The sequence below is a fragment of the Macrobrachium rosenbergii genome, chromosome 58, assembly GCF_040412425.1.
Source record: "Macrobrachium rosenbergii isolate ZJJX-2024 chromosome 58, ASM4041242v1, whole genome shotgun sequence".
In the NCBI taxonomy this organism is placed as follows: domain Eukaryota; kingdom Metazoa; phylum Arthropoda; class Malacostraca; order Decapoda; family Palaemonidae; genus Macrobrachium; species Macrobrachium rosenbergii.
The window spans coordinates 1,418,988-1,442,500 of record NC_089798.1 but is presented as its reverse complement, the minus strand read 5'-3'; the positions used below and the strand labels follow the sequence as shown (position 1 = coordinate 1,442,500).

The window sequence follows — 23,513 nt, the reverse complement described above, 5'->3', positions numbered from 1 at the left end:
GAAACTGAATGTTTTCCTGTTACATTGTGGTACTGTTAATATTTGTCGAGTGTAGATGATAAATGGCAGGGGAGAGCTAAATAGCAAGAGCAGGTAAAATTATTGTAAAATTGAGAATACTGTAGACGGAATGTTGTTGAAATGCAAAGTGCAACTATTTAATTGAAGAATGGTAAGACAGGAATTGAAGGGCATACCAGAAGTGTCATGGTCAAGCTGTGAAAGAGTGTCTAGCCAGAGTTTGTACGGTATGTCAGAGTGAAGGTATTTCTTTTTTGTGACGCTAATAGTGATAGACAAGAAATTAGGGGCATAATATTACTTAATATACCAGCAAAGATGTATGGTAGGATTGTGATTGATTGACACAGATGACTGGATTTAATATTGATGAATATAGACTGTTTTGGACAAGGTAGATGGTCTGTTAATCAGCCATTTATTAGGAAATAATTATGTGAGAAATTTTCAAGTAAAATGAAAGAACTATATTACTAAACATACCAGCAAAAATGTATGGTAGGATTGTGATTGATTTAGACAGATGACAGGATTTATTATGGATGAATACAGACTGTTTTAGACAAGGTAGATGGTCTGTCATTCAAGCATTTATTAAGAAACAGTTATGTGGGAAACTTTCAAGTAAAATGAAAGGGCTGTGTGTGATAGAATAAGCAGAGAGGCAATAAAGAGGTTGTTTAAGATGAGTGGTTAAGATGGTGATGTGTAAGGAATTGTACTTGGGACAGTGACCAGCTTGCTTAAAAGTATCTGAGAAAGGGAAGTCTTAGGTTTCCCTAGCTGTTTATATTATTGTTGGTGAGTAAAAAGTGAAGCCTAGGATGCCCAGACACCCTGCTTTAGTCAAGCATTCCTGCTTTTGAGCACTCTATCCTCCATCCTGCCCCAACTCAAGCAGGACGTTAATTTGTCCTTTTTTGAGGCTTGTCTAAAAGAACCTATATAACTTACCTTTTATATGCCAAAGCACTGTAAACGGCAGGCCACAATAATCATTGACATACTTTTATTGTAATTTTTTGTAGCTGCCATTGGCAATACCAAGTAAGGAGCCCAGTCCAGTGACTGATTTTATTTCTTCCTTATACCCCTAAAGAAATGCCAAAAAGAGTACATTTAACCTTGAATGTGCCATAGATTTGGATTTAATGCTAAAGGCAGAAAAAGATGACTTTCATGCATTCTGTACACCATGCTGTTGTGATATACAGAAAAAATGCAGTTGAACGCCAAGCTTCCTCCGATAAACATACATTTAACACTTTAAGTACCTGCACTCATCACTATTATCATATTTATGTCCAGCTCAGTTACCTCAAGATGACAACATACTGGTTGCAGAACTGTGTAAAATGTATCATGCAGTGAATCATCATCATTCATGCAGAAGTGTTGGTTAGGAAGCAAGAGTTGACAGAGAAATATATAGTGACTTATTACCAGTGAAATGTGTAACACGTGGGAAACTTCAACAAAAGCTGTGTAAAAATATTCTAGCACCATATTCTGTTTAAGCACATGTGGAGTATACAAAATAACGAAATTTTGAAGCAGTTTACATTTCTCCTAGTTATACAGACCAAAGCCTTTCATATACGGAATATTCTTTAGTATGACCTGGCATGGCTGTTGAATCTTTATACCAAAGTATTTAACTGGTGGAGATAGGTGAGAGGGAAGGGAACCCCTCAATCGCCTCACTCTCGCCTTTGCACTCTTTCCTTCAGCTGCAGAAAAATAAATTGCTTCCAAGACTTATTTGCCCCTATGGGATACAAGCATTATCTTTCATATATGGAGTCTTGACCCTTAGAGCCTCGATGGCTAGGTCGGTAGAGAAGCAGCCTCGGACTTCATAGAGGTCTGTGGTGCGGGTTCAAATCCGCAGCCTACCAGTCAGAGAGGCGGACGCTTTGCTATCCATGTAGACACCCCAGGATTATGTATGTAATCAATGGATAGGTTTGCTGAAAGCAAATGGGTGTTATAGACTAATACACAAACAAACAAAGCCACTCCAACATCTTCTAAAAACATAACAGACACCACACACGTCTCAAACTGTCGACCTAACCACTTAATTCTCCTCGCTGCCGGGAGAAAGGGAGCTGGGGATTTGGTATGATACATTTACACATGAGCTACCGGGGTCTAAGCGATGTCAGGCAGGGCAGCCAATCCAGGCTATGGTCTACCCTGACGCCAAATCAAAGTCCTTCAAAAGAAGGCATCGTGCTTACCCCATATAAAAAATGGGAAAAGCACGTTAAATGAAGAAGTGGAGTCTTGCCCCTTAGGAAGGAAGTAGTCTCTGCTGGAATTCCACTCAGAAATGCCTGGGATCCCTGAAAACAGAAATGAAACTGAGTAAGGAACACTATTTCAGAGAAGTAGTGTTGTCAGGTTAGTGGGCACCTTTATTTTGTCTATTACCACATAATGGATTCTGGAAAAAGCTCTTATGTCCTTCCCCCCTCTTGTTAAAAGAGTTTTATATTTACTCTGAAAAACAGTGTTGTTGTCTGAGCCTTTCCAGCATAAATGGGAAAGAAAAGAAAGTGACACATTCCAAGTTATTTAAAACATGAGCTCTTTGTGCATTTAACGTTTATCGCCTTTGATTCCTGCGTGTACTTTGGCCTGGACATGGCGTGCGAAGAGACGAAGGAAAGGAAGGGGGGAACTATTAACACTTCATTCACATTTCCTACAAAGACATATAAGCTTAAGTACTCTGATGAGACTTGGTGTGCAGTCTGGGCTCAGTAACTGCAAACTTTGTTGAGCAATCACCACTGGACCCAAGGAGAAGGTCTCCAATGACTTAACGGCAACATCCCTCATGTAGTATGAGGTAAAAGTAGTATGGCTGTGCCAAATACCCACGCTCGTCACCTGAAACACGGTTGCTCTGAGAGGTGAGAGAGGTTAAAAAAAAAAAAAAGCCATGAAGTACTAAATTGGCATGAATTATATGAAGAGTATGAGATTGTGGCAGCAATTGTCAAGAGATGATAGCTTGCCATAGTGAGGAATATTATCTTAAACGTTCAATAAAATCTGAGGTTCTTTTCACAAATCTGAAGAAGGTGAGCGCTTGTGTCTTCTTTATGGCATGCAGCAGTGCTCACATAGAGTGATTTTTTCTAAATAACGACATCAGCTAGGAGGAACAAAAGAAACCATCTTTAATTGGGCTCAAAGCAAAGATACAGATCTGTGACATTTCTCAGAAGAGTGGCCGTCCATATATAAAGCACTCATGGAGTTGGCTAGTACAGGGGTAAAATAAAAAAAAAAAAATAGCAATTATAGACCCAATTTAATTTGGTTAGCATATAGTACATTGTTCTAGGAGGAGCAAAAATGAATATTAATTTCTTTCAGTCCTTTACTTACACTATCACTGCATGTATCTTGTATTTAACATATAGAGCCAATTTTATAAAATGGAAATTTTAAAAAAAGAATATAATTAGCCTCTTTACAATATGATATTTGACAAATGCACACTGCTAAGTATATTTTGTATGCTTTGTACAACTTTTATATTTAAACTCGTTATTAAACATGGTTAATTTAGGTGAAAAATAATTGTCAAAAATATTTACTGCTAAGTATATTTTGTATGCTTTGTACAACTTTTCTATTCAAACTCATTATTAAACATGTTTAATTTAGGTGAAAAATAATTGTCAAAAATATTTACTGCTAAGTATATTTTGTATGCTTTGTACAACTTTTCTATTCAAACTCATTATTAAACATGTTTTATTTAGGTAAAAAATAACTGTCAAAAACATTTACAAAATGTCCGCCTTTTTTGAAACATGAGAACGGCCACCTTAGACTGAAGCTGGGAATGGAAGTCAAACATAGATACAAAGTTACAGGATAAGAAAATGGGTCATGAAAGGAAATGGAAACCTTGGGTTTTTGCAGAGAATAAAATGTCAATTTGATATGAAGAGTAGATTCATGTAATGAGAGTGAATGAAAACCAGGATCAGGGAGCAAATAAAGTTCATGTTGATGGATGAAAAGTCGGAAGTGGTGTTTAGGGCAGACAATGTGACCGAAGAGGTGTCAGAAATAGAGATACCGGTAAGGTAGCAAGGTGTACACACAAGATTTAGGGAGACTAGAAGTGTTTGTGGACAAAATAAGGACAATGAATTTACAAAATTTTGAGATAAATATCCCTCACTGAAGTGAATTTGCATCGTGCATGCAATTAGAAGGGAAAAATATTATAACCATGACGATTAATTTTCATGCATTCTGTGTGACCTTAGATGGATTGAAAGTATATATTCATGAAGGATATCCATGATTACACTTTGACATATGAAGATTGTATTCTGTGGAAGCCTTCTGACAAGTTCCTTAACAATTACGTCTTCATTTCCCAAGGTACAATATATATTAGTCGTATTAGCTACTGAAATACCGTTTTTCTTATTGATTATCATAACAAGGTGACTAGTTGGGTAAAGAACATGAACGAGACAGTTATGATAAACCATTGCGTTCAAGGCAATCTCTAAATTTCTTGTTGCGTTCTTTATCACTTTTCATCTCAAAGTAATGTTTTAAAACACGACGTTTCATCTTTCGTTCGCCGCCTTCAACTCGGACAACCCCAGCTGTTAGCTCTTTATCATTTACTCGTATTTCTGACAGGCCTTTGCTTCTGAGCCTGTCATTTATGATTTCGAGGAATTTTTCTGGATCGAATGCTTCTACCTCAGCTTGATGCATCATTTCAGCGAACTCTTTCTCATCAAGTTCATTGTTATCAGATGGTGGATTGTTTCGAACATTTTCAGGCACTGTTTGGTTTCGAGTTAGATTATCTATGATGTAATCCTTTTCTTGAATTTGGCTTTGTAAAGTCTCAATTTTTTTTTTTAGATTGATAACTTCCAATTTCTTTTTTTTCCGGTTTAGTCTTGATTTTTCGGCATTTTTTTCCTTTTTCTCTGCCTCACTTTGCTTAATTTTCTTTCCTTTGCATATTTTATTTTGTGCATCTTTCTCGCTGTTCTTCCTTTTTGCGCCTACTTTGCTCTCATGACTTAGATCTCCACTGTATCTGCCCAGTCCATATGTCATTTCATGCTGATCATCACTTGAAAGATTATCTGTTGCCTTTCCACAACTCGTTGGAGAATATGTACAGGGAGGTGATATTTCTGGCTGTATAAAAGAACTTGCATTGTACCCAGATCTCCCTCCTGTCGATTCAAGAGTATTCATACTGGGAACTGAAATTTTTGGCTGTGTAAAAACAATATTTGTCATGGGAATTCCTGGCTGTATGGAAGCACTATCAGTGCGTCCCAAACTCCCTTGTATCGGTTCAGGAACTTGTTCGCTATTCATCAAAATTACTGGTGGTATAGTAACACCTTCCTTGTATGCAGAACCACCAACTGTCTCGGCCGAAATAATCTCAGTGAGCTCTGGAATGCCTTCCCTGTGTATAACATCAGCCAAAGCATCAGGTGCACTGTTGTAGCCTTGCGTTGTTGATGTGTCATGGATTGGGAAATTTCCTACGGGAAATTTGCCATACTTTACTGTATTGCCTGCCTCAACTGATGATCCTGAAAAGAATATAAAGCATTAAATAGATTACTAATTTTCGTGTCCATTAAATGAAAGAAAAATTATATATTACTAATGTAAGAAAATATAAGGAGTCAACATTTTAACTGACATTATTCTCAGGGTGCGTCCAGACAACAGTAAAAACTATCGTAACCACGCATTAGTAACTTATCACACATACATCACAAACATGTCGAATAGAATTTAATGGCTTATTGGTAGTCGTAACCAGTGTTTCATGCGATTCTCCAGTATTGGAGAAAGGTTTATTCTCCACTTATGGTTGTTAACTTGTGACGCCAGTTTTAATAGCCACACATCAATCAATTGTGGTTGTTAACTTATTTTCAAATTGTTTGTGATATGGGAGGTAAATTGCTGATATTTGTTTAGGACATATTTTACTGTGGCGTGGTTGCACCATTAGCAGAAACACGAATTGTAGAACTAATAAGTCCTGGTAGAGCTCAGCAAAAAAAAAAAAAAAAGCTAATTACAAAAACCTGTCATAATAACAAAAATACTCTATTCTCCTCTCTTCCTTTATTTTTACATTTCTGATAATCTCATCTACTAGCTAGTTCATTTGCTTTTTCATGCCTTTCATAATTAGCGCAATCCATGAACAAACACAAAGATTTCACAATGTCAGATTATAGTCTGGGATACACGTACTGACTGTTAAAAGTCTAATCTGGCAGTGGCAATCTCCCGTGGTCAGTTATATCCAAGATACCAACACCCACATAGGAGTATGCAAGGCGCATAGCAAGATATTGGTAAATTAACCTACCAGAGAGGCAGCGATAAGATCATCAGGAGTAAAAGGTCTTTGTAAAAGTGTTACTTGCCGGGCAACTTACATAGACCTTGTTATTCAATGAAGAGTACGTTTTTGGCCCAAATCCAGCATGTCATTGAACTGCGAAAAGATCTAGATCCAGCTGGTAAGCAGACAAGGCTTAGTAATTAGAACGGAACCCAAATTAAGTTCAGTGTGGATAAATATGTTAGGTTATGATAAAAGATACCACACAAAAAAGACTTGCTTCTGAATCCTTGGAAATAGCAAGCCACATACCTGAGAAGAGGGGAAAGGGAAAACAGAACTGTTGTAAATCAGAACCAGTTTTTCAGTATGGATGAATTTCTTTTGATTTTATTAGATTTATGATAATTAGGCTATAAAGCCAAGCACTGGGACACTTTAAGCCATTCACTACTTCGGAATGTGAAAAGAGGAGGTCAAAGTGATTGGACAGCAAAATTGAAGAAAGGATGCAGAACAGAGGTAAATTAAAGGCTAAAAAGAGGGTGCCAACAATGCACCATGTGAGGTGCACCCATTGCATTGCCCCTATGCAGGGTCTGGGTCACCACAGACATGTTAACTTACTTAGATCTTGTCTGTTATACACTCAGAATAAATGTACAAGTGGAAATACAGGGATATGTAATTTAAAGTATAATTACTATATTACTAGACTATAGTTACTGTATGTACAAAGCATGGAAAAGATTTGTTCCCTAATTTTAGAAGAACCAAGCTCACATATGTTAATAAAATGTCATGAGCTTCAGTAGTCCACCATCATAATCACAGTCTTATAACATTTAGATTATTGAAAAAGGTGAAGCATGGATATGTACACCTTGTATTAGGACAGCTAACGTATTGGCAGACCATATCAGTCACACCATCTTTAGCCACGAATCAACAGGGCTTCCAGCCATAACATAGCGGTGGGGGTGGTTCTCAGTGGGGTTCTCAGTTATGCAAAGTCTGTGGAAATTACGCAGAAAGAGCAAGGGAGGATTTGCTCCGTTTTTAGCACTTTTTGGAAAATATCTCAGACTAAGTCAGTTCTTTGGACAAACTACAACGTTCAGGTAAATATATCTTTTTCTGATTGTCCCAATGGTGGCCAATGAAATAACATGAGGGTGATTATGATGTTTAACTACATGATAATATGGGAACTGCCCTACGGGCATTTATTTATTTAGTTCACCGTCCCGTGGGGTCGAACCAGCGAAGGACGAGGACTCAGGACAACAGTGGACACACTAACCCAGTCGGCCACAAGAGAGGTATAAGTGAATATCGCCTCCCATCAACTCACCCGTCGAACTCAGGTGTTTTGCATTTGGAGACGATATCCACCCACCTCTGCCATGTTGACCGTGTAATGCGTTTGTCGCACGTAGCCATATTATGACTATTTATCACATCACCGTGATTCATATACAATCAGAAAGCTACAAACGTCCTTTAATATCCAATTCGCTCTACCTCGGAAATAATATATTTTCATATATGTTACCAGAGTTCGATGGGTGAGTTGATGGGAGGCGATATTCACTTATACTTCTCTTGTGGCCGACTGGGTTAGTGCGTCCACTGTTGTCCTGAGTCCTCGTCCTTCGCTGGTTCGACCCCACAGGACGGTGAACTTATTATCAACTAAAAAATTCCCCTTCGGTAACATATATGATAATATATTATTTCCGAGGTAGAGCGAATTGGATATTAAAGGACGTTTGTAGCTTTCTGATTGTATATGAATCACGGTGATGTGATAAATAGTCATAATATGGCTACGTGCAACAAACGCATTACACGGTCAACATGGCAGAGGTGGTGGATATCGTCTCCAAATGCAAAACACCTGAGTTCGACGGGTGAGTTGATGGGAGGCGATATTCACTTATACCTCTCTTGTGGCCGACTGGGTTAGTGCGTCCACTGTTGTCCTGAGTCCTCGTCCTTCGCTGGTTCGACCCCACGGGACGGTGAACTTATTATCAACTAAAAATTCCCCTTGGTAACATATATGAAAATGTATTATTCCGAGGTAGAATATGAATATATATATATATATATATATATATATATATATATATATATATATATATATATATATATATATATATATATATATATATATATATATATATATATATATATATATATATATATATATATATATATATATATATATATATATATATATATATATATATATATATATATATATATATATATATATATATATATATATATATATATATGAAATTTTTATCACACCGTGATTTATATACAATCATTAAGCTACAAATGTCGCTTAATGTCGAAATTCACGCTACCTCGGTATATCTCCGTTGGAGAATTGTCGAAGGGGAATTTATATAAGTGATAAATGAATTGGAATCGTCGGGACACGAACCCGTGACACGAAAACCTATTCAGCGACTCCAGTGGACGATAACCATTGAGCCATCAAGAGAGGTATAAGTCATATGCCGAGATGTTGTACTGCTTTTACCCGTCGTGAGCGGGAAATGTACTAGCCTCGGCAATGACCCACCTCCGCCATGACAGTTCATTGGTACGTTTGGAACACGCAGCTCTTATTATGAAATTTTTATCACACCGTGATTTATATACAATCATGAAGCTACAAATGTCGCTTAATATCGAAATTCACGCTACCTCAGCATATCTCCGTTGGAGAATTGTCGCCGAAGGGGAATTTATATAAGTGATAAATGAATTGGAATCGTCGGGACACGAACCCGTGACATGAAAACCTATTCAGCGACTCCAGTGGACGGTAACCATTGAGCCATCAAGAGAGGTATAAGTCATATGCCGAGGTAGCGTGAATTTCAATACTAAGCGACATTTGTAGCTTCAAGATTGTATATAAATCACGGTGTGATAAAAATTTCATAATAAGAGCTGCGTGTTCCAAACGTACCAATGAACTGTCATGGCGGAGGTGGGTCATTGCCGAGGCTAGTACATTTCCCTGCTCACGACGGTTAAAAGCAGTACAACATCTCGGCATATGACTTATACCTCTCTTGATGGCTCAATGGTTACCGTCCACTGGAGTCTCTGAATAGGTTTTCGTGTCACAGGTTCGTGTCCCGACGATTCCAATTCATTTATCACTTATATAAATTCCCCTTCGGCGACAATTCTCCAACGGAGATATACCAAGGTAGTGTGAATTTTGATATTAAGCAACATTTGTAGCTTCATGATTGTATATAAATCACGTTGTGATAAAAATTTCATTCCAAACTTACCAATGAACTGTCATGGCGGAGGTGGGTCATTGCCGAGGCTAGTACATTTCATCGCTCACGACGGTTAAAAGCAGTACATCTCGGCATATGACTTATACCCCTCTCGATGACTCAATGGTTACCGTCCACTGGAGTTGCTGAATAGGTTTTTGTGTCACGGGTTCGTGTCCCGACGATTCCAATTCATTTATCACTTATATAAATTCCCCTTCGGCGACAATTCTCCAACGCTGATATACCGAGGTAGCGTGAATTTCGATATTAAGCGATATTTGTAGCTTCATGATTGTATATAAAAAATCACGGTGTGATAAAAATTTCATAATAAGAGCTGCGTGTTCCAAACGTACCAATTAACCGTCATGGCGGAGGTGAGTCATCGCCGAGGCTAGTACTTTTCCCCGCTCACGACGAGTAAAAGCAGTACAACATCTCGGCATATGACTTATACCTCTCTTGATGGCTCCATGGTTACCGTCCACTGGAGTAGCTGAATAGGTTTTTGTGTCACGGGTTCGTGTCCCGACGATTCCAATTCATTTATCACTTATATAAATTCCCCTTCGGCGACAATTCTCCAGCGGAGATATACCGAGGTAGCGTGAATTTCGATATTAAACGACACATTTGTAGCTTCATGATTATATATACAGTCATACCTCGAAATTACGCGAGGTTAGGTTCCGGAGCCCCTCGTGCAAGGTGAATTTTCGCGTAAGTTTGGCATGGTCTTTAAAAATGGTAATAAATGTTTATTTCCAAAGTTTAAGTACTAAATATGCTCCCAAAGTATTAAGCTAACTTTTAAATGAACTAAAGTTAGTGTAATTTTATTTAAAATTTAGCTTATTACCCTTAAAAAAGGAATACAGTAAATGGCTGACATAAAAATTGAGTACTGCACAGTTTCATAATAGCGCATTTACAGTAGGTGCGTACGTATACTAATGTTACCCCTAATTCATGGGATGCCGTTTTCTTTGTCACGTAGAGGAAAAGCCGTTTTCTTTGCGTCACTAGGCAAAACGTCGCGTCAGTCAACAAAAGTACAATTCCATAAAATATCGAAAACGTACATAATGTTCGTAGAAGGTAGTACAGTACAGGTAAAATTCAATCAATTTAAAATTATATACTGTACAGGTAATGACGAATGAGAGAGAGAGAGAGAGAGAGAGAGAGAGAGAGAGAGAGAGAGAGAGAGAGAGAGAGAGAGATACTGTAATAAAGTAACTGTACTGCTTTTGTATCGTATTTATGTGCAAATATATAAATACAAATTGTCCATTCTGATTTTACACCTAAAAACACGAAAAACTTAAAAATTAAACACACTTTCTACAGGGGTATCATCTTTGAAAAATGCAGTAACGAAGGGTATCACATCTTGTAAAAGTACACCAACTGAACGTGCTGTAATTACATGCACATACAGATTGCACCAGCACTTTTCTCAGAGGTGAACAGAGTAATTTTCAAAGAATGACACTTATACAACTCTTAGTTACATCTCTGATATTACATTAACGAATTCATTTTATCAAATGAGCGCGACTGAACAACCTCATCTCAAGGTCATGTAAAGTCCTTGTGACAAAGACTTTGCGAATGGACATAATACTTGTATGATATTTATGTACAGAAATATAAATATAAATTTTCCATATCGATTTTACAGTTAAAAGCATGAAAACTTATAAATGTACTTCAAACATTAAACAAGCATTTTATTCAGGGGTATCATCTTTGGGAAGTGCAGTAACTTTGCAAATGGGTATCACATCTTGTAAAAGTACACTAAGTGAATGTGCTGAAATTACCTTTGCATCATATTTATGCATGTAGAAAAATAAAAATAATACATTTTCGATACAGATTTTACACATGAAAGCATGAAATGCATTTTTCATAGAGATTTTACACATGAAAGCATGAAATGCATTTGTCATAGAGATTTTGCACATTAAAACATGAAATGCATTTTTCATGCAGATTTTACACATAAAAGCATGAAATGCATTTTTCATACACATTTTACACATAAAAGAATGAAATGCATTTTTCATACAGATTTTACACATAAAAGCATGAAAACTTGTAAATTACTTAAAAAACTAAACACCCACTTCTGCAGGGTTTCTCGAGAATTTCGTGTGTCTGTGAAAAAATTGCATATGCCCATTAGTTAGGTTCCAGTGAAAAGTTCGTATGTGTGTGAATTCGCTCAACTCGAATTGTGTAAGATCGAAGTATTACTGTATATATATATATATATATATATATATATATATATATATATATATATATATATATATATATATATATATATATATATATATATATATATATATATATGAAAATCATTATATTGGTCTAACTGGAAGATAATTAAAATGTGCTACACACAGGAGAACAGTGCAATTTTTTTTATATAACAGTGAAAACAATGGTGCCACCAATTAGACAGGGATAAAAATCCCAATTTTTTAGTTATTCACATTTTTCCTACGTGCACTAGACCAGCCTTGTACAGTACTGGCTAAACAAGGGTGGTACCTGGGTAGAGATGTTTGAGAGGGACTGCCTATTCTCACCCAACTGACGTTATCCATTGTCCTTTCAGCTCGCACTCAGGAAAATTAAGGAAAAATGAAGATAGGTGGATTAGATAAAGTGGGTTAACTACAGTATGAAAGGCTTCAAGTTGTATATTGTACCTAGGAAAAACACAGATTACTTTTAAAAACTTGGCATTTGTTCCTAGGGGATATAAACACCCCGCCTTTCATATACCGGAACTCAATACTTACGAGTTTTATCTTGGCTGCAATTAGAATGTGGTGAATAGTCTGCCTAGTGTGCTAGTGGAACATTCTGATCCCCAAATATTTAAGCGAAAGAAAATTAATTTCTGCTTTTTTGCAGATGTTTCCTGAATTCAGGTGTATCGGCTTTATTTTCTATTCCCACATATTTAACTTTTTAACACCTTTTCCCATAACTTGTCTCTTTGCAGGCTGATTTCCCCGTCTGTTGACTCTATACAAAAGGGTTTTCTTTCTTTCTTTAAATCTTAAAGGTTTAGACAAAGAAAGAAAGAAAGATAGGTAGTACCTGCCGTGAGCACTTAGCAAGCCAAGTGGAGTGTTACCTGCTCTGGTTGTTAAGGACCAGGATCACATAGTATTAATCCCAAAGGACCAGGATCACATAGTATTAATCCTAAAGAACTGGGTATCCCTTCATGGAGGCAGGAAACCCATAGTCAGCAGCCTTTGTTATGGATGACAGGCTCTACCTTGCTCCCCTCATGAGTTCAGGGACCAAGGAGAATGAGAGGGATGAAGCCAAAAGAAAGGGTTATGAGACAAATCTCTTTAGCATTAGTTGGTAATAATGAAAGAAAAACACTCCAAACCCCAGAATTGGATCATTTCAGATAGTACTGAAGAGTGCAGGCCTGCAAAGCAGTCTCTCATCTGGATTTCCAACTTAGATTTGGAGGGTTTGGAGGGAAGAAAGAGGAGCTCTTAATCTTTTATGATGCTAATTGGGGAAGACGCTTTCTCCCCACCTTTTTGAAGTGCATTTAGTGAAAAAACTAAGAAGCATAAATAAATATTCCTTACTACCCTGCAAGAACTATGTCTCCCAAGGGTTGCTGGAGAATTTCAGCATAAAGTTGCAGGAATAGCACCGTTCAAAGTAAAGGTAAACAACAGACTGACATGACAAGAGAAGAGAGCAGGGTCCTCTCATGCCGCTTCAACCAGAGAAAATGCAGATCAGAAATGCCCTCTGCCAAAGGTCAACAGGGAACTGCCCAAGCTATGTGAAGAAGGAGGAATAAGAAACAATTTGTATATCACTCCTCAAAGAAGTTATGGGGAAGAGAACAACAAAGACAATCATGTGTTATACAGGTAGTGGAGCTAAATTCCATCACTGTTCCAAGAACTGAAAGCAAAAGTGAAACCAAAGTTCTCTGCAAGTAGTCTTTACCCATCAAGTATTGGAAATCTGGTGTTCAAAACTTCTTCGCTTAGACACTGATAGTTGAGTTGAGCTGAATTGCAATAATATTCTGATGCACAATGCAGCCAACCTAATGGCAGCAAACCATCCATTAGAGCATCTGCACTGCTGAATATAAGATACTACTTACCTTTTCTTGAAACATAAATCATGACAGTGCAGTGGTGTACCAGTCATCTACTACTGAGATTCAACCATTTGAAAAAAACTGTGCAGTAGATATGAGGTATTCCCAAAATGTACACACCTAAGATAAAACTCATCTCAAATGGTTGTTCCTGCTGGGACAGGAACTACATTAATATCATCCTAAGGTCATTAAAGTGATAAGTCATCCAAGGGGGGCACTCTTAGCTGCCGAGTGTCAGTAAGATCAGGTATTTCACCTATTGCTTGGGGATGAGAGTAGAGAAGTTGATCAAAATCTTAATGAGTCATACCCTTAAAGTGCAATGGTTTCAAACTTATGGGTATTGGGATAAGTGAATACCCTTAAGAAAGCCCAAGTCAAGTTAGTGGCAGAAAGTATGTAATATTCCTGGCATAAGGCCATCACAAGTCCAAAATAGCAACATGGACTGCTAGAGTTCTGCATCAGACGGAGTCGAGGTACTACCCAGAGTTATGAAGAATGGGTACTGAAAAGTACTTGCCCTTCAATTAAAAGACTAATAAAATTGGGTTTGTGACACAAATCAACAAGGAAGAGGTCGAGCATCAGTCTCTAACCCGTGGTCATGTTTCCTTATATGAACTTGACCAATCAGATTGGGAAACCAGCATTAAAGGACTTCTAATGGCGCTTTTCTCCAGATTCTGCTGTGTTGAGAAGACTGAGATAGCTATGAATCCAGAGAAAGAAGAAAAATTTGTTTGGTATATTAATTAAGGTAGGACAAAGTCTTAATGCAGAAGCCTCTTCCTGTTCTGAACTTCTAAGACAATGGTTCTGCTTTCTACACCCGCCACTGCAGACGAGAGAGGTTACCCTCCATTGTGGCACTGGAAGAGAGGAATGGCCAGTCAAAGATACTACCCCCTCCTTCTTCCCCTTTATTCCAAACTTGACATGCCATCTATTCCAGCATGACATGCCAGAGGAAGTGATAAAAAGAGTAATGCTCTGTTTTATTTGAAAGGGAAGGATGGGCTCCATGTCCGTCCAACACTGAACAATTCCAAAACTAGAACCAAATGGTAATCTAAGCTCCTTTTGAGAAAGGAGAGAGAAAGACAAACTATCTCTCATATGGAGAACCAACCCAACCTAGGGAAAGCCAGACACCATCAGTGACCATGCACCCCTGTCCTCCCTTAAGGGGACAGTGCGTGGAAGAAGTCTATCTAGACTTATTATGTAAAGACTAGACTTCACACTTTCAATGCCAGCCTGCAAGGAAAAAGAGAGTGGGATCAAGGTAAAAGTAGATGAAGACAAAGATAAAGAGTACTACTGGCTTTCCTACCCTTCCTTCTGCTAGTCATACTCACTTCACACCACGTGGCTGGCCTAGTCAGGAACAACAGACCAAGTTACACCCCTTGGAGGAAGCTCACCAGGAAGGACTACTGCAACAGGAAAACCCTTTTCCAATCCAGTAATCCATAAAGTTGAGACCATTGTAACCATGAGTAACTAACTACCTCAGGATACTGAGTGCCTCACAGACACCGGAAAAGATGATGTTATTTGTATGTACAGTAATTAGAGAACAACACAGCTGCTGATGAACCCTTCATTAGCAGCTGCTAAGTTTCAGGCAAAAATAAATGCAAGGTAGAACTTGATTTAAGATGTACTTGGTCTTTTCTGCTTTCCATTGAGACAAGAACTGATAAAAAGCACAAAAGTACAAAAAAGACAAAAACTACCACTTTCAGAACTGATAAATCACAGGAACCATGCAAAAGAAATAGCCAGTGCAAGTAAAAAGACAAAGCAATTTAAAAAGTTAAGTATATCTTAGTTTAACCAGACCACTGAGCTGATCAACAGCTCTCCTAGGGCTGGTCCGAAGGATTAGATTTATTTTACATGGCTAAGAACCAACTGGTTACCTAGCAACGGGACCTACAGCTCATTGTGGAATCCGAACCACATTATAGTGAGAAATGAATTTCTGTCAACAGAAATGAATTTATCTTTTTCTTCATTGGCCAGTCGGAGATTCGAACTCGCGGCCAGCAGAATGCTAGCTGAGAACGGAACCCACTTACCCAACGAGGAACTAATCGGTCAAGTGGACAATGGATGGCGTCGGTTTGGTGGGAATGGCCCCTCTCCTCCACCCACTCTCTAGCTGGATACCATCCTTGTTTAGTTAGTAAACACCCAGTCCAATGCATGCACAGAAACATAGAAGTATACTCGATATATGAAAGGCGTAGTGTTTGCAACCCCGTGGGAACAAATATAGCTTATTCCAGTCACATACTGGACAAAAATATTATTTCGGTTTTATAGTTTTATGAATATCAGCCAAAGAATGCATAAACTCGGTCCATTTATTTCAAAAAACAATGTGAGATACATGGGTTTTAAGAAAGGTAGATTACCTGGGCCTTTAGCAAAGGTATGAGCCAGCCAGTAATGATAAAATAAGATTTGTAAATATAGCATTGATCTCAAGACACTAAGGAGTTTGTTGCTCCTCCCTCTATTTTCTAATTTTCAGGTGTGAATATTTTTCCGCCCATCTGTATGTTAATTTGTAATGTCATCCTTGAATATATATTGTAAATTTCTACCATTATGTATTAGTCATCTTGATTATGTTTTATGATTTATACCTCAGGTTTAATTTTTTCTTGCAATACATCTGCATGTATGCACAGTATTATATTTAAACTGCGTTTAATGTATATAAGGCAACATTCATGTAGGGGTAAATAACATTGTATTGGCTTGATACATTAATCAATCTTGAGAATAGTGAAATATGTCACATTTCAGGAAAGAGTAACAAGTTGTTAATTATTACACTGATTTTAACAAGTAACTTTACTTAAGCTTGGAAGTGAAATGAGTGTAACCCTTCTTATAGATGGCACGATACAGCCACATGGCTTATTTGAATGGATAACATAACTACAAACTGTCGAAGTCCTTGTTAATTTACATAACTCGAAACTGGAAAAGTAAACTTCCTTCTTTTTAGCTCTCTCACTTAAAACTAATATACTGAACTTAATTCATCCATAAACATTTCACTGATAGTTAACGATACCCATTAATATAATGACGCAGTGGTTTCCGCAATAATTCTACTCACAGAGAGCATTTGAAGACATCTGAATCTGCTAAAAACATTACGATGTATTGGTATAATAAGTGATTCAGACACAAAAAACTAAAACACAGCATCTCGATCATTATGGCAAAAAAAAATACAATAAATAAATAATCATCCAAAAGAAATGTTGAAGTCCAGAATTGCTTTGTAAGCACTCTCACTGACTTACGTGAAAATTCATTGTAGACTTCTGGGTTATCTTGTCTTTCCACCACTTCATTTTGGCTGTCAGTATCTGTCTCGCCATTTGTCTGAGATTTCATTCGTGGACAACCTTCGTGCTCCTCAGAAGATTCATTTTGGAGTCGAGTCATATTTCCTAAAATAATAAAAGAATTCGACCATTCATTAAGCATGAGGTTAGAGTTAAACAATTTTTGCATGCCTATAAAATTGTATGCAATTCCATTTCTTTTTTTTTTTTTTTTGCAAAATGTAATAACTCATTTTACAAAAGGGTAAAACATAAAATGAAAAGGAGTCCCAGTGAAGTAGTCTAAAAGTGATTCTATAGTTCTTTTATCATGATCCAAAGCACTATGATACATGGACGTAATTTGCAAGTAATCAAGACTAAAGAAATTCATACGTTTCACAGTCGTTTTGGCAAAGAACTCCCTTTATACTTCAACGTATCGATAAGTGTTCACGGGAAATCATTATGGCCAATGCTACTTTGTAAGCACGCTAATTTACTTCCTTGAATGTCCAGGGATGGGTTGATCATCAAACTGTATTTCTTCTGTTTCTGGTTGACCCACAGTAATTGTCACGCCAGTGATTTGAAATTGTAACTGTGTGCCACTATCTACTATCCAAATCAGTTCATTTGGGAGTTGACTTGTATTTACTAAAATAGTGAAGAGTTCAACAATTAATAAAGCATAAATTTAAAAATTCAAAATGTATGCATTTCTACATAATTATATGCTGCTACATTCCCTGCTTATATTTTAGTTTATTCGGCATTCTTTTATCACATAATACTCCTGCCACCTCCCACCAGTTTTGCCCAAGCTGCTTTTATCCCGCTTTCAACCGTGCCTCGTAGCTTAAAGTAGATCCTAAGACACTGAAAATCTTTGTTTCAAATCTGGGTCTCACATATCTTGTAAAAAAAAGCCTATCCCTCCCTCCCTATTGAACACCATAATCTTACTCTTGCCCACATTTACCATCAAACCACCCCATTCAAGAGGTTCCTGCCACTCCACCATTCTTTGTAAAATGATATAAACCAACTCTAACTTCAAGAATTCATGTTTTGCTACATGCTACCCTTACCAAATTTTCGAGCAATTTCCTCTGTCTTAAAACATCGAAACGCTGCTTCCCTTGTTATTCTATTGCTTCTCTAGGCCTATAAAAGCATAGTAAACCTTTCTATTACATTCCAGCCTCTTCCTATAACTGTTTTATTAACAAGACAGCATCAAGTGTACTACTCCCTCTAATGAAACCTTAATGCTGTTCAGCATCGAGAATTCTTATAAAACCTTCAACAGTGTTCTGTTAGTTTGTATGTTTTAGCAGAATGCTATAATTCCTAATACAAAATAGGTTATAAAAAAGAGAATAAAAGTCCCCCAGTGAAATCATCTAAAAATAATTGCTTTTGCTATCACGACTCAAAACACTATTGACATATGCATGTATTAAGTAATTAAGGCCAACGAAAACTAGGGAAAATTTCTTAATCGTTTTGGCGAAGAAAAATCCACTTCTATTCCCCGTATGAAAAAGCATTCACAGGAGATAATTTTAGTCGTATTACTTTGTAAGCACAATAATTGACTTACTTGAATGTTCGGTGTTGGGCTGTCTTTCCTCCGCTTCTGTTTGTTTCGCAGTAGCTTTCTTGCCACTCATTTGATTTTGCAACTGTAAACCATTACATTCACTTGGGCTTTGCGGCGTAACTTCTAAAATAATGAAGAGAATTCGACCATAAATAAAGTATGAATATAAAATTAAGATTTTTTTTTTTTTTGGCATACTTAGTAAAATTTTCGCCGGGTTATTTCTTACCTTTACCTCGGCAAAATGCATGAACTCATAATACAAAAGGGGTTAGGAAATGAAAGCATTCAACATATGGTTTATCTGTAAAAGGCCTAATCTATTAATACCCAATTATAGCCCTTCCAAAGCATCAGAACAGCTTTACATATCAATGCTTTCACGTATTTATATCAAGCCAGCATTTTAACTCTCATTCGATTTAATATCTTTTGTTGCTTCGTCGATCTATCATTTTTAGGTGTCTCTCTATTTGGTTCTCTAAAGTATAATTAATTATACGACCATCTTCTATTTCCTTTCAGAGAGCAGTAATCTAGATATTCTGGTCTATCTTTAGTACAGATCCCTCGACAGGATTTAAAAATTAGTAATTTTTCCTGGAACAATTATACTAAAACTATGTTAAAAACGTATATATGATTATTCATAAGTAATATAGCAACTGTAACATGATTCAGTGTAAAAGATAAGTTTGTTAAATGTCAAAAATCTTGGAAATGCAATACACCAGTAGTCTGCACATACCACGTCAATACTCTGCACACTCAACAAGTGTTACATTTGTAGAGCTTCACAAATGAGACGCTTGTTACTGTAATATACAAATGAGACACTCGTTACTGTATTACGCCATATTAGAACATTCATCTCCACGACCGATAATAGCAATTTAATATTGTTATCCAGTTAAGAGACTCAATTGAACACTAGCTTTTTCCCAACCGGATACAAGGGCAGAACTTTCATAAGAATTACCCCCATTTATGGTAACGGAAACGGAATAGTGTACAAGATTCGTTTTGTGGCTACAGTGAAGTTTATTTTCGACTTCGATTATATAAGAAAGAGTTTTATATTTGTTTTATGTAAGAAAGGTAGATTAAAAGTTAACAAGTTTAATCATTACCTTGAAATGTGGCTAAACTTGCCTCAAACGCTACGACTTCTTCAGACGCTGGTCTCTTCTGGAAAATTTGATCTGAAAATAAAATAAATAATTGGTTTCCGTAACAAACTAATGGAATTGTAAATAGCCTATGCTGTAAAAAGTATGATAAGTGTGAATTATTCTATTTTCAGTTTCTCAAGTTCTATGAGAAAGCCTAAAGAGATGATCTATGCGAAAGTCATAAGTGTCAAGTAGATCTGGAAGGGATTATTTAGTAGCATTACATTTCATCAGAAACCTAGTTTGTAATATGATTTGGAGCAGAAAAATGCACTTTAGAGAAATGGGTGGTGTTATTTTTTCCTGGAGGTAAACACACATGATGTATTGTTTTTAAATACTTCTGTGCGTTCCAGTCAGTCATTGTTGTGAACACCTGGCGACTAGGGATGATAATTTCACCAATAAAGTAAATCACTGCATATGCAAGCATGGCATTCCTTTTTTAAAATGTGACAATTCACTTCACAGTACACGACACTTTTTCATGAGTCTTGAAAATGTATTCAAATGACTCTTGATAAGATGTGCACTCGAATATAATATTCCTCTAGGTTAATGTGTTAGATGTGATGTTTTCATAATAAGTCCGTTTTCAATGCTGATTTTGCACACAGCGGTTACCAAAACATTTACATAGCTTTATGATTTTAATATTGATAAAAATTACCCAAGATAATGAATAAATCCAAATCTTGGTGTTAAAGAACTTGTTACAAGGTGAACTGTTTAACTTATGAGAATATGTCCTGTAAAGTCGAACTTATGCATAGCAAATCAAACAGCACTGATTTTTCTTGTGGGATTACAGTCCACAATACTGCCATTAATTAATGGTACCTGAACTGATTTATTAAAGGAAATATTTTGGGCATATCATTACTTATAAGACTTACATGATGTATTTCAAAACTTAAAGAACATGACCTTTAAGTTTATGCACTGCTCAGGTCAACAGAGGCACACATGGGTTTAAACAACGTCTGCCTAAGAGTTCTCTGTTGTGTGCATAAAACCAGTCCAGGCAAATGTCATGGCCAATGAACCTAGCATGTAGGCAGAATTGATACAAGTTGCTAAAAATGAGCTCAGTCCAACTAGCAAAAGATAGTAGACTTCATTCATCCAGTAATGGCGGGCCAAGTCGTTTAGGGAATACTGAATAATGGTAGATATTCACATTCTCACAGTGAGTGTACAAAAACTCATATAAGTCTAATCCTTCGGGCCAGCCCTAGGAGAGCTGTTAATCAGCTCAGTGGTCTGGTAAAACTAAGGTATACTTAATTAACTTTTTAGTGGACCCTTGAGTTAAGAGGTTGTTATAGATTACACGGGGGACTCTAAAGCCTGAGAAGAAAAAGAGAGAGACTGAAGGAAGCATGTAATCAAACGTTTCTCGAGGACGATGCCCGAAAGAAATCCCTGTAAAAGAGGAAAGGACACTTGCAATGAAGCTGTCACAATACCATTGAATCCCCTTAAGATGGGTAATGTGTGCAGTCCTTCTCAGATATAAGAATGATATAAATGCTCCACAACTTCTCTGTGGTCCGCCATCTTTAAAAACTTTATCCCCAGAAGCTCTGAAAACAAGTCGCCCATCCACTGTCATGAAGTTGCTCAACCATTGTGATGGTGTAATTACCTTAATCATTTACAACAAAAGAATTTGTTTTAAAGCTGGTGAATGTTGGTTTTTATGATAGCTTTTAATAGGTCTCTGACGAATTTGTCTGGCAGTGTCCCAATCCATGTGAAAAGTTATACAATTTAGGTAAATATAACAAGGTAGGTCAGCAACCTAATGGGTCTGGGTTAGATTACTGGTTTTCTGTCATTCCCTTATCCAAAACTCAGGTTTAATACTGAGGGCTCCTCCATTACTGTCAGATACAGGAGGGGTTGTGGCATGTAGCCTAAACCAATCTTTCCCAAGGGAAATAAATATCAGAATCATCAGAATCACATAAAAAAATTATGCAACATTTTTACTGGTATTAGAATAAATGGTTGCAGTGTAAAAGTTTGCCATTTTTTATATGTTAACCTGGATACTGGATGACTTATTTCTTCATGACCATTACCAATGCAGACCATAGATTCCCCATTCTTGGTTATACCTGGACGAATGATTAGGCTACTAGCCTATATGCCTGCTCGGATACTCGTGATAATTTGATGGGCTGATTCTAAGAGGGAACTGCCAAGTTTTTTTGTACAAACCATAGGGGCAAAGACTTGGTACCCTTCCTTGAAAACCCATGGCGATTTGTTGGTGTAAGCGGTAAGTTGTGGGTAAAACTGAAGACTACTAACGCGGCGTGATTCCTGCAAGTCGCCGACGCCCTAGTATTAGTTACCGAACTAGATAGGTGCGGCAGTAGTTACCAGTTTTACCAGGTTGTGAAACCTACCTGGTGATTTGGTGGTTTGAAATACTTCACTTATGTAGTATATACAGTAACTTTATCCTCAAAGAGATGTTGAAAATCGGAACGTTTACAAGGGAATCAGAATTGCACCATTTTTGACAACTACTGTATTAGTTACTCATTTTGTATATATAATCATACCTTCTGTCGAAGAGTCATGTGGGCTTTTGGAATACCATAGAATTATATCATCTGCGTCCGGCGTATTTAACTCCTCGTCAGTATTCATTTTACAAGCGATTTTGACAGAAATGGTATTGGTTTGTTTTCACTACTATAACAACGGAAGCGAGATTGATACTGGTCGGGCTGCTCGGGCAGTATTACGGTAGCTAGTGTCATTTGATCAAGGTATTGTACCCTGACTTCAAAATTATTGTTTTATCAAAATTATTGTAATGAATTATCAGGCTCTTGTGATTATTATCATATGTTTTACTGTTACTACTAGTGCTAAAAGTAGGGTTCAGATTAATAGTGAAACTGTCCTTAAAGTCAATCTTGAGCTGATTTTCGTAAAGAGAAGTTGATAGACGATATTGTTTTGTTTTGCCAGTTAAGCCAATGTTCTTCAGTTAATTTTGTCAATATATAGAGCTACTTGTTCATACATTGCTTTTTATATGTTAAATTACGTAAAAAAAAATAAATTTCAAGGGATCCGTTTATTTAAGCAAATTTATTCAAATACAAAATATGTAGTTCATCATTAACTATAAATTAGCTTCCTTGTATAATTTGCATCTGCACATATATCACAACTAAATCAGTAGTATTTCTTTTTTAGTTATGTAAAATAATATATGTAAAGGGAACAATTTGGTGATAATTAACTGTTTTTGATCTGTGTCTTTAAATTCATAACAGAATTATCGTACAAGAGCGTGCCTATTTAAGCGTTCATGTATGATGATTATCGTACGGATAGCAACTGCAGTAGCATCATCCCAGCCCACAAAATCAGAGATGATTAGTTCCTGTTGAAATGCACTGCATTTTATGCAGTCGTATTGCTGGCTGCCTCTGCGATATGACCTTTGGCCATAT

General features: G+C 36.9%; 2 protein-coding genes across 4 annotated transcripts in view; one reads left to right on the top strand and one right to left on the bottom strand.

The window, feature by feature from the left end:
• Positions 1-23,513, top strand: part of LOC136837198 (putative neural-cadherin 2) — a 1,292,835-nt gene that overhangs the window by 1,171,506 nt on the left and 97,816 nt on the right. The window lies entirely within an intron of this gene.
• On the bottom strand, positions 3,328-22,806 carry LOC136837199 (uncharacterized). Its single transcript, XM_067101870.1, has 5 exons — positions 22,608-22,806; positions 19,990-20,061; positions 18,860-18,982; positions 17,230-17,379; positions 3,328-5,633 (listed from the first exon to the last, which is right to left on the bottom strand). Exons 1-5 carry the CDS (start codon positions 22,693-22,695, stop codon positions 4,537-4,539), a joined length of 1,530 nt encoding a protein of 509 aa, XP_066957971.1. The 5' UTR covers positions 22,696-22,806; the 3' UTR covers positions 3,328-4,536.